Source organism: Dinoponera quadriceps, unplaced genomic scaffold (assembly GCF_001313825.1).
Source record: "Dinoponera quadriceps isolate SergipeBrazil2010 unplaced genomic scaffold, ASM131382v1 scaffold545, whole genome shotgun sequence".
Taxonomy (NCBI): domain Eukaryota; kingdom Metazoa; phylum Arthropoda; class Insecta; order Hymenoptera; family Formicidae; genus Dinoponera; species Dinoponera quadriceps.
This window is the reverse complement of record NW_014554681.1, coordinates 89,435-101,982: the sequence shown is the minus strand read 5'-3', so window position 1 is coordinate 101,982 and position 12,548 is coordinate 89,435. Positions and strand designations below refer to the sequence as shown.

Genomic DNA, 12,548 nt, shown 5'->3' with positions numbered 1-12,548 from the left:
ACAGTAGCGAGTATATCGTAGAGGACGCACCGTTATAGTAGGAGGTTAGGGGGAGAGGGTGGGAAGAAGGGGGAGGCAGGCACCGCACCGTGTCCTGATTGTCGATGTGTCGCAATCAAGACGCCCGCAATCGCGGCGATCGCTCGACACCGAGCGTCATCGATCGATCGCGCGAGCGATCGATCTATTACCATTACTATTATCGGTTTCCGTATGCGTGCGTGTGTGTGTGTATGCGTGTGCGCGCGCGAGAATATGTACGTGAGCGAGTGTGGGTGTGCAATGTACAGAGCGCGCGTGGCGGCGGAATTATCGGCGCTAATTTCGCGTTCCCTGATAACGGAAGACGCGGCGGAGTCCTCTCTCCCTCTCTCCCGCTCGGTCCCTCTTCGGCGAGGGAGGGCGCGCGCGAGCGACCCGCTCTCCCTCTTCTCACCCCCGTAAAACTCGCTGTGAGAAATCGGAGATCACCACGTCCGTTTTCTTTCTCCTCACTCGTATGTGTTTTCTCTCACCACCACCACCACCACCTTCACCTTCACCACCACACGCGGAATTCTCACGGCGAGCCACGGGCAAGTACCAACGGACGTGGGTGTACTATGATACTTGGATTAATTTTCCTTTCCTTTTCTATGGCGATTCGAAAGGCAGAGAGGGATAGAGAGAGAGAGAGAGAGAGGATATGGTCATTATTTGATCGTTGTATTATGTATTATTTATACCGAAAAAGAGTACCATATATATATATATATATATATATGTATATATATATATATATAGATATATAGATATATACACACATATACATACAATAATAATTATAATAAAAATCGACTAGTGTATTTCGAACCCGACTGACAACAATTAAAGAACTAAATTGCGCTGACGTACGTATTGTGTGCGTGTGTGCCTTTTTATAATCTCTGTTTCTACCTCTCTCTCCTCCCCCTTTCGCTCTATATATATCCCCCCCCCTTCCCACCCCCGATTTTCTATGATATTTATTACCCAACGAGAGAAATAAAGACGTTCGTGCAAAATATTTCAGTGGGAAAGTATTTCAGTATTATATTCTCTTTTTATATTTCAGACGTAGAAAGTCCGGTTATATGCTTTCAGAAAGACAACAGCCTCGATCTCACTGCCTTTTGTTCCCCCGAGAGTTTGCCCCCTTCCTCTCTCTCTAGCGATATTCTCGATCGGACGAGAAATTAATATCCCGGGAAATTAACCGCGTATTTTAAAACCGCCCGACGCTTTCGGAAACGCGGCAGCTCCGACCACAAGCGGTACCAGAGAGGAAGATTCGCGGGCGCCCTCGAAACCCGGTCGCAAAAGGTGAGAGAGAGGAAAAGCAGGAAAGCAAGAAGATACCGTCTGAAAAAGAATTCGTCAAAGGATTGTATGTTTAAATGATTAAGGCCCCGTCGCGGAAATATGCATTTTCGTGTGAAATCGACGAGAGCGGAGGGAACGGGCGCGCGGACGTTTAAAGGATTAAGAGCGTAATCGCATTTTTGACTTTCGTCTCGCCGATTGCGATTTTATTGCGTCCCGGGGAGCAGCGCGAGCGCGCTGCCCTCGTCGCCGATAACGAGATTCGCGAATCGTTTCGCGCGCGCACTTTTTGCACGGCCCTTCGGCCGGCGCGCAAAGAACGACAGGGGGAGTGGACTGAAAGAAAAGAAAAAATGGCAAAACGCGAAATAGAGAGAAAGAGAGAAACGAGAGACGTAAGGGCGCGTCGACGCACGCGGGGGTAGTTCTCGCGCGCTGCGTTCGGTCGCCCCGGTAAGAGAGGAAATCGCGGGGGAGGGGAGGGAGAGCAGGCAGGGAGAGACGGGAAACCGAGTTCGGTGGCGGCGGCGGCGGGGCCAATTGTTAATTAAGACGGCGGATTGCCGTGCGGATTGACAATTTGCAATTGTAAAATCCGTTCCTCGTGTAATCTCGTCCGTCTCCCGCGTCGCCCGGGCGCAGTCCCGGGGCTCTCGCTCGTTTCCAATCGCATGGAAATTGTTTCGTCCGTTACGCCCGGGAGAGTTTTCCACGTGCCGCGGAAAAACGAATTTCGAAGAAAAGTTTCAGCAAGCTGGCCGAACGGACGGACAAGTGGGTCCCCCGCATCGGAGGTGTCCCGTGGATAAGGTGAGAAACTTACTCGAGATCGGACAGGTAAACTGAGAAAAAGAGAGAGAGAGAGAGAGAGAGAGAGAGAGAGAGAAAGGAAACAAAACGCGCTCGCGCGTGCGACGGGGTCTGCGACCGTTGGTTGAGTCGAAAGAGTCGCGGTAGCAATGCAAATGTTGATCAATAAATAACGACGTATAACAATAATCAGTGATAATGTGGACGGGACAATCATAGTAACAACGCGCGTCGCAGTGATTCGCTTTAAAGCGTAAATACGACCGCGGCCGGCGAAACGAACGTCACACCGATTCGCCCGTGATTTATTTTTATATAGTCTTGTGAAAAAATCGATCAATATTTATAACGTCGGCCTATATATATTCCGTGGATTCCGAATGACCGCGGAACAGACGGAGTTTCCCGTGCCGCATTAGAGATGTCTTTTTCTTCGCTCTCTCTTCTTTCTTTTTTTAAGGAAAATATAAATATTTTCCTACGCAGTTTCTCCCGAGGAATGGGGGTTCTGTGTCGTTTGCGCGGGGAGGGCGGATGTCGAGAAATAATCTGAAGTAGGTCGATCGTATTTTAAGTCGACGAAGTGTATACACTCCGGTGAACAGGGCCAGCTGCACCCCGAGATAAGAAGCATCGCCCACGTCACATTCCCCATGGAGCGATCGCGCGTTGCGTTTACCACCATATATAATTCCCGTGACTTAAACCCTCTTCCTTCTCTTATTTTTCACGCGGGTTCCGATCGTTCAGACCAGGGCGCGCCGACGATTATTAATTAGTCAGCGAGAGAGTCCGACTCAATTATCTCGAAATTGTCGATATTCCTTCCTCCCACGCCCTCTTTTTCTTTCTTACGCACGGGGGAGAAATTTTGCCGGGATAACGAATTGTTTGTTAATACAATATGACAGCAAACAAATTTGCCGAGTCGAAACTTTAAATTCTACGTTAAGTCTTCAAGTCACAATAAGTGCTCCTTCAATGGCAATAACTTCCCCATTCGCAGCATCAATGGAGCACAATAGAAAACCTTTGAACACTTAACGTAGAACATAATTAAAGAACCAGGAATTAAAATTTCGACTCGGATCGTTACGCGGAAAAAATGTTCTTGGCGCAACCGGAAATGAATACTCTTAACAAATCAGTTTGCTGTTCCAGTCGTTTTGTTTTCCCCGAGCATTGTTATTTAATCTTATGAACAATAATTTTGGCGATAATTTTCCTATTAAAATTTTCCTATTAAAACGACGTCCGAGAGAATTGATTTCTGATATTTGCAACTTTCTCGTCCGCTCATTCGAGTCCTCATCTCTCGACGCGTATTTCGAGAATCTCGAGTGGACTCCGGGATTTTCCACGAACACGGAGGACGAAAGGTAGAAAGCGGGTTTAAACGCTCGCGAAATAGCCCGCTCGACGGTTCGTATCGCTTTAAACAGATTCGATCGAAACCAATCGGTGGCTCGTTCCCGGCTCGGTTCTCGTTTCACAGCCGCGTGAACAAATCACTCGTTCCACCCCCATGCGCGAATGCGAGAGGGGATCCTTGGCTCGCTGGAGCAGCAGGTAAGGATCCTCTCGCAGTTTCACGCCGGCCATCAGGAGCACCAGTGCTTGCGCACTCCAACCGCAGTAATCGTAATCCTAATTCGCTCGCGGATTCCGCAAGGGGACAATTTCGTTTTATTCCGCGAGATATCGCGTTTTTCAATCCTCCCGAATTTTCCTCCAAAAGAGACTCCACGAATTATTATAAACTTGCCAGACAAAAAAATTAAATTATCATTAACACAACACAAATAAATTATTAATGTGATATATAATTACTCTAAATGATTAATTAGAAATTAATTGAATTCCCGTTACACGCGAAAGTAAATTAAAATTGATTCGACGCGCGCTGAAATTTCTTTCTCGCCGTCGCGCTTAGCTACACAACTTGAGAGGAAGTTTCTTCCCCGCGGGGTTAATTTCGCGGGAGCGAAGAGCACTCGGGGAAATTTTCCCGATGGCGAGCGCGAGCGACAACGCGGTCTCCGTGGAATCCTCGAAAAAATCCGTGGACCTCGCGAAGAAGGAATTGCGGTCGTTATTGGGGAAAATCGACGAGCTGGGCCTGCCCGTTAGAGCGTGGCGGCTGCTTCGCGCACGTTCCCGATTGAAAGCGACGCGGATGAAGCTACGCGCGAGGCACCTGTGGATCTTGCTGATCGCCACGTGGATGACGGTGCAGGTCGCCCGGAATCGCGCGCAGACCTATCGACACACCAAGGTGAGAGAGAGAGAGAGAGAGAGAGGGAGACTTCCAACCGTCCGATTTACCTCTTCGCGCCTCTATTTCGGGCGGATTGCATTCTTCTCTCGTCCCGGAAACTTCAAATCGGCTCTTCCCCCTTGCCCTTCTTCTCCTAATCGCGGATGACAAATCGCGGATCGCTCTCTTTGTCTAACCGAATCACGAGGCGGAAATTAATTTCCGCATCGGAGCTTCCTCGTATCTTCCGCTTTCTGAAAATTTTTTTTTAACACATCTCCTCGAGAACGGATAGACCGGAGGAATGCGAAAAGGCAAGTCCGGGATTAGAGATTAATTTCCACGGAGATTAATCCATGAGCGATGAATGGGGGGGATCCGGCGGATCAGGTGTGACGGTGTCGATCGCTTTTTCAGTGCTTGATAACGGTGCCCTCGTTTACGCAAAAAGTTTTCCGGCCGCCGGAAGACTGCTCGATCTGCCAGGACGTTCAACAGGTTGACAAGCTCGCCGCCATCGATCCAGCGATTTTCGAGCAACGGTACTGTGCAACGTAGTAGTAGTAGTAGTTATCCGCGTATCGTTAACGTCGCTGATTTACGTGCGACGGCCCGCCCTCGAAGAATCGATCGTCGGCCTCGCATGACAACCCGCGAATTTGCTCGCGCGTGATTAAATTCATTTTCCAACGCGCGGATTCGTCCCGGTTAACGCTCACGAAATTTCGTCACCGTCTCCGTTGTTAATACGTAATTAATTAATTAATTTGTTCGCGACGAACGCCTCAGATCCCCCGAGGAGTCAATCATGCGCGGTCGATGCTTGTAAATATGTGCCCGTATGTTTTCGTGACAATTAAGTTGCTGCGATTTAATTAATTTCGTTATCGTGCGATTAATTTCATCACGACGCGATCGACTCGCGAATTCGTCTCCTCCACGATTACGAGCCGCTTTATTTGCGATCAGCTACGCGTATTCCGGCAAGCCGGTGGTGATCATGGACGCCATGGTGAACTGGACCGCGCCCAAAGTATTCTCCTTCTCGTTTCTCAAGACGCTCTATCACGGCGAGAACGCCAACTGCCAGTTCTTTCCGTACAAGACGGAGTTTCAGAGCCTGCAGGACGTCTTCGACATGAGCACCAGCCGAGCCACGATGGAGAAGGGCACGAAGCCCTGGTACGTCGGATGGTAAGCAACTTCCGCTCGCCGTTTAATCCGTTAAAAAGCTCGTTATTACTTCACCGTCGTTTTCAATTAAGGGATCGGTCCGTTTATCACCTACGCGCCTCAGATTAGTATTGGAGTTATCTTGATTGGAAAAATACAGTCCGTCTGATAAGAGCGTGACCGGGCAAACTTTTGTTTGAAAACCGTTACATCGGAAACTTTTGAAAGAGCAGGTTGAAGGGCTCTTCCTCTACGACGCAATATACAAAGAGTCACCCAGTCATTGTCCAATTTTTACTAAAAGCAACGTATTTTATAGCGAGTTTCGGAGTGTGGGATGGACCGAGGTGAATCGGATAAATATAAACTTGGAGACAGTTGTCATTAGTTTTTTTCTTTCAAATGAGTTCAGAGGAAGCGCACGGAGATAATTGGCACGTTAAACGGTTCGTTTGAGACTAAAAAACTAACGATAAACTATCTTAAAGCTGATATTGATCCGATTCTCCTTGTGATACAATTCGCCTCGGTCTACCCCATGGAGAATTTGAATGCCAAGAAGATGGTCTCAATTTACCAAAAAGCGTTAATACCATCTGCCGAAAAAAGTGATTTCAAAATAAAAGTCAGGATTGGATCCTTCAAGAGGAAAAGAGGTAATTTTTTTCACTTTTTTATAATAAATAGTTTAAAAATTATGTCGGTCACACTCTTGTTAGACATACTATAAGTATAACCGGGACTTAGGTGGTGAAAATACACAAAAGTAAAAGAAATAGAAGAGAAAGGAAACCTACGAGAACCAAAATCAAGGCTGGCTCGAAAAATCGTGCTCAAATCGCGACTATTGTTACGTCAACTGGAAAGGAGATAATCTCGTTACCGAGGAGGACCACTTATTTCGGTCTCGGGTGACGTCATGCCCCGGGGATACCGTCTCTCGGCGGATTTCGCAAATCGCCCTGTTATCACGCGATCAATTCGATGAGCTCATCGGGACGAAAAAGAAGAGCGAGGCGACCGTGGACTTTATGGTAATCGCGACTGGAAACTTAAGCACGAGGCGCATTTTCATGGCTTCCGATGCTTCCTCGAATCACCGGCATGCGCGTACAGCTCGTTCCGCTAACAGGCTTACGGGGAAAAGCACTTTTGCGCGTCATACACAGCACGGACGATCGGCGCCGCGGATTCAAAATTGTGATCGATAGCCCGGTGACACATCTCGCTTCCGGTAGCGGGATCGGCGATCTCCCGGGAGGAAGGAAATGCATCACGGGGAAATAAGACGGAAGATCGAAGTGAGAAACTTCGCGCGGGCAACATTTCCTTAAACAAAAAAGAAGTGCTAGAAGTTCTAGACTGAAGTGCATAATTACTCCAATGTTCCTTAGCAAATCTTTTTACTTGGGTCAAGTAATATTTATTTGACCTAAATAAATTATTCAAGTAAAATATCTACTCGATCCGAGTAAAATTTATTTAACCTAAGTAAAAATGTGCTAATATTGGAGTCATTATTTACTTGAATCCGGCACTTTTATACGTATATTATCTATAATATCTGCACTGGAAAAAATGCGCTACTGTTCAAATAATATTTACTTGATCCGAGTGAAATGGTTATGCTACTTAGTAAATATTTATTAGAAGTAGAAATATAGTTGACTACATAAACACAATATATTTCTTTCTTATAAATAGATATTTATTTATATATGTTAAAACAATTGCCAGTTAAACTTTTATATAACCATTTACATTCAGTAGTTTATTTATAAATTAAGATATTCCTGCGTTCAAGTGAGTACTACGAGCTATTAAAATACACTCAACTTATTACTATAACTTATTGATATAACTGATAAAAATATTACTTGATTTGAGAGGCTGGAAACAGGTAGGTGCGTTTTTCATTTTCTTTTTTTTCCATATTGTATCGTCTCACAGGAGCAATTGCGACGACAAGATCGGCGCTATACTGAGACAGCACTATCAGAGGCCGTACTTCCTCCCCGTGACCGCCGAGAGCGAGAAGACGGATTGGATTTTCATGGGCAGCCACGGATACGGCGCCCCGATGCACGTAAGTGTAATTCGTAAGTCTCGCGAAAAAAGCGCGCGTGCCGTTCGAGCGGGTAATGAAAATCGTCGAAATTAACTTGACACCACCAGACGCGGATTTCGGGGATTTTTCACGCCGAAAGAGAAAACTACTGTCGAGATCGTTTCAATGGATAATGGCCAACGAACGTCGGTGAATAATCGCGAGGTGAAAAACCGGACGAACCGGGGGAACCGAGAGTACTGATTTGTTAATTTAACCTCGCTTTCGCGTTCGCCTTGCCGTAATTTCCGCGATCGTAATTAACGCGGGCGCGCGCCGAGGGCCGACGGGCGACTTTTCTTTTCTTTCCTTTTCGGCCACGTTGTGTCGTTGTGATAACGCATTGCGGAAAATATGAAATCTTTCGAGGTGGACGACGTGGAGCATCCCTCCTGGCAGGCGCAGATAAAGGGTGAAAAATTGTGGATTTTGGAGCCGCCGCGGGAGTGTCATTATACGTGCAAGAGGCTGGAAGTGATAGTGCAGTCCGGCGAAATAAGTGAGTCGCCCGTTCGTTCCATAAAAAAACGCTCGATGACTAACGACCGAATTAATTGCAAATAAAATCGATTGCCTCTTTCTCTCTCTCTCTCTTCTATCTTGTATTTAGTAACGAACGCGGCCCGCCGTTCGAGAGTCACGTTCGACGTTTGTCGCGTTCTCGGCAGGCGCCCCGGCCGCGTTTTACTTGAAATTCCGGACGCAAATTCGACGTATCTCTGTTTCCTTCCTTTTTCTTTCCACGTATATACGCCGTGTACCCTTATTGCAGTCGTTCTGGACACGAATAGATGGTACCACCAGACGAAAATCGTGTCTGAAGATATGAGCATCACCATTGGAGCCGAGTACGACTGAAGCTGCTGCAGCTTACGTATTCGTGTAATTGTGTGACTCGTTAGTCCGTTCGTTCGTTCATTGTAGCAATGGTAAACGCAAAGTAATCCACGCGACAAGCCGAACGAGAGTCCTTGTGTGTATGTGTGTAAATGTACAAATGAAATAAAGCGCGTAACGTAGTGGAACGCACGTCCCGAGTCGAAATTTTGACTTACCACATCAACCCTGCAAATTCCGCCGAACTTGAAGGATCCATGAAGAATCCCGAGGTATAATTCTATTGTCCTACCTGGATACTGCAACGGGCCGCTCTCTCGTTGCTGTTTGCTGCGTGTTGAAGAAGCTCGAAGAAGCGCTCGTTCAAGAGAATTGTTTAACACTCGATTTTTATATACATTCTATCTGCCTTCTCAATATTTATTCTAAATTTAATATTTATTCTTATATTCGGTCAAATGGTATTGTTCATAGGACTTATTCAGCTGCCGACAGTGAGACGAGCAAATATTAAATAATTTAATAAAAATTGATAGGCAAATGAATAAAAAGAGCAACAAGTTTGCATTCTCATAATCTCTCTTTCTTTTTTCTTCTGACGAAAAGAACTGATCAGAAGCTGTAAGTACAACAATTATGCGTCCAATAATGTTGTATGTGTGTTTGCGAGTACAGAATTAAATGTAGATTCCGTACGATAACAAAACCAAACAGAAATGGAAAAAACCGTTGGTGGATGGAAACAAGATTGCGTCCGCAGTTCAAAAATTATTAGACGTGAAAAATACAACTTGCAAAATTTATATTATGTTTGCAGATCGGTATTCATAGCTGTGAATTATCAAGAATCTTGACAATTTTTTAAATAGTTACTTGAATCATCGTTTCTCATGTGAAATAATGTAATAAGTACAAGTCGACGAATAATCGAAGACTCATGAAGTTATAATCGCTCGTTAAATGACGACGGACCACGAATACCGGCCCAAATTTCGACTCGGGTATCTCTCTTGCGGTAATTTCGCGCGTTCGTCAAAAACCTCCTGTCTAATCAAAAATCCTGTCTAACACATACCTTAAAAATATATGATGTATCTCTACCCACGTCATGGCGTCCTGCGTCCTCCATCTTGGTCTCACGATCCAGCATCCTGTGGTGTGTGGCTCCGCCATGACACTTGACACTGACACTCGCGTAGACGCGATTCGATCGAAGACACACGTGTTAAATAACGCGATGCCGACGAGCGTTCAATCAAATATTTCAAAGGCCGACGAAATATTTTTATCATGCGACACGGAGGGGGGAGGGGGGAGTGTATCGATACACGTAACCCGCGGTGTGCGTGCCGCTCGTCGGCTCGAAACTGAATGAACACGCGCGAAGGTGGGTTTACATGTGAGGTCCGGATTGTTTTGATCGTGCGATCGCTCGGCGTTCGGTACCGGGCAACGACTGTTGACGATTGATGGAAAAGAGTGAGCCTGCGTTTCTTGCCCGTATTGTCTCGGTATTTTCGCGCACTACGCATTTTTTTCCCCCGCAACCGAGCGTTACACTACATTTTACGAGAACTGTTTCATCGGCTGGTTGAAATATTTGATTGGACTTTCACGAGAGAGTCGCGTTAATTAATTAACGCGTGTTTTTTCACATCGAATCGCATGTATGCGAATATCAATGAAATTAATTCAATGAAATGGGCTAGTGTCCGGGACGCGACGACGACGGTGCAGCCAGCAGCTGAATGTTGAATCGGGAAGCCAGAACGGAGGATACGGACAGCAGGATGCGGACAGTAATATATCATATATTTTTTAACATATCGATGCACATATGTCATACATATACATATATCTCTCCGACGCCAATGAAAAGGATAAATAATAAAGAGACTATGAAGAGATATACAAAAATTGCTATCTATTAATTATATTTCCCCATTAATTTTCTCATTAGTCTTCGTGAGATTATTTAATATTTGCTTATTGCGTTTATGTTTCATCTGCAGTTAAATTACACAATTAATACATTGTTTAGTAAAATAAAAAAAAGAAAGAAACTAAATGCAGGTAAAACATTGAAATAATCGAACGTTAGATATAATAGTAATAATAATAATAATAGTAAGAACAATAATAATAATTCTGAAGTATAAATTTATTAATGCGGAAGCAAAATTTCGACTCGGGACGTCGCGTGGCCAAATGAATAATCTTTATGACACATTAATTCAATAATTTATCTATCCTATACATCGACGTTTCAATTATTCGCTCGCTTTCTCTGTGAAAAGTATTCAAAAGGTAATCGATCAGCAGCTAAACGCAAATCCAAATGGACGTGGTAGAGTAGCAAATCGCCGACGGAAATTGCACATCGCGGGGGACATGTAAAATGCGCGCTATTTAATTATTGTTGATAAAACACCGTCGAACGTGGAGAAAATCAACTGGAGGAGCAAAAGCAAGAGATTATACTCGGAACACCTTCATTACCATTATGAAACCCGCTTCAGATGATCCATAATTCCCAACAGAATTCGACGGACAAGGTTTCACTTGTAGCGAAAAGAACAGCTCCAGAAATGGAATCACGATTATAGATGCACAGGAATAGCTGGGAAATATAATCGTGCACACGTCTCTCCTAGCGAAAAAAAAACTAAAGATTACAACATACATCACGATTCCAGTTATAATTCCAGTATGGTCCAACATTACGAAATTTACGTGGCAATTTTTACTGCAATATTTTCCATGTATAAAATAAGAAGAAAACATGTTTAAATGCCCAGTACGCGATTTTTGGGTCGACTTTTAGGAAATCGATTCCTTCGAATTTCTAATAAATCGATTTTTTCGATCGCCCACGCTCTACCTCCCGTTTGCTCCCCTCCCCCCAATCACCTCGCCTTCTAATCATACCATCAGTCATTAGCGACTCGAAGAGCTATTGTGTCACCGAATCGCGCTCATTATTTCTCGCTGTCGCCCGCGTCGAGTCTTCTACTTGACGGGGTCGAACGCTCGCTCGCCCATCCACCGTGACGCACATCCTCCGTCGCGTGCTGAATTTCACGGTGCCCACACGCACACGTGTGCGTGCGTTAATCACGCGCTAGCACGTAGCCGTACCAGGAAAGCGAAAGGGAAACGGCCCCCGGTACGTCACGGGCCCCCCTCATGCAGATGGCGAGTCGTCGGGAGTCGCACCTGGCGGCAGGTGAGCCCCGCCGTGGGGGCTGCCTCCATTACGGGGACAGGAGACCCGAAGAGCTTCCTTACCTCCCCTTCGTCGCCCCCCCCCCACCCTGCCGCCTTGTTCACTCGTCAGAGTTTAGTGACGGAAGGTCGGCCCCTATCGTCCACCGAGTCGTACTCATGCGATCACATGTTGGCCACTGGTCGACCGACGTCGGAAAACCCAATGAAACGACCGGGTCGACCGGCCGTTCTTTTCCGTCGGAGTCCCGCAGGAAGATCGCCATGGGGCACAGGACGGGTCCTGTGGACCCGGTGGGGCTTCATGCAGCGCGTTGTTTCTTCAGCCTGGACGAGAGCGAGCGCCGGAATCAGAACCGGAGTGGTTTGTGTGATTTTTCTCTTTTTCTCTCCTCTCTCTCTCTCTCTCTCTCTCTCTTCCTCTTCTTATTCCTTTTTTATTCCATTTTCTTTTTTTTACTCTTTTCTCTTACCGAGGGTCGCGTACAAAAGTGTCTGGCCGAGTTTCAGCTGCTGTGGACACACTGGCTGAGCGGGAGGGCCGGAGGGAGGGAGGGACGGGAAGATGGTCGCGCGATAAATATAGAAGCCGAGCGGAGCGAAAATGTAGAACGGAGTTAGGGGTTGGTTTATCGGGACGAGCGCGCGAAGAAAATGCGTACGTACGTTCCTCCGTTACACCGGTGAGGAGGACCGTCGTGTCCGCCGTCGCTCTCGCGGAGGACGCCCACGAACAACGTCGGAAGTCGACGAGATCGGCGGATTCGCGCGAGTTAGATTTTTATTGACTGCACCCTT

General features: G+C 46.2%; 1 protein-coding gene across 1 annotated transcript; it reads left to right on the top strand.

The window, feature by feature from the left end:
• Positions 1-3,677: 3,677 nt before the first annotated feature.
• On the top strand, positions 3,678-8,701 carry LOC106740833. The gene is made up of 7 exons (XM_014612265.1): positions 3,678-3,720; positions 4,085-4,426; positions 4,826-4,950; positions 5,378-5,602; positions 7,532-7,667; positions 8,058-8,187; positions 8,461-8,701. The coding sequence occupies exons 1-7, from the start codon at positions 3,685-3,687 to the stop codon at positions 8,544-8,546; spliced, it is 1,080 nt and encodes a 359-aa protein (XP_014467751.1). The 5' UTR covers positions 3,678-3,684; the 3' UTR covers positions 8,547-8,701.
• Positions 8,702-12,548: the final 3,847 nt, after the last annotated feature.

Bases quoted from the DNA above. Each gene is read 5' to 3' on its own strand.
- LOC106740833 (XM_014612265.1), top strand. From the start codon at position 3,685: ATGCGAGAGGGGATCCTTGGCTCGCTGGAGCAGCAG. The intron at 4,951-5,377 runs GTACTGTGCAAC...ATTTGCGATCAG, and splicing joins CCAGCGATTTTCGAGCAACG to CTACGCGTATTCCGGCAAGC. The intron at 5,603-7,531 runs GTAAGCAACTTC...ATCGTCTCACAG, and splicing joins AAGCCCTGGTACGTCGGATG to GAGCAATTGCGACGACAAGA.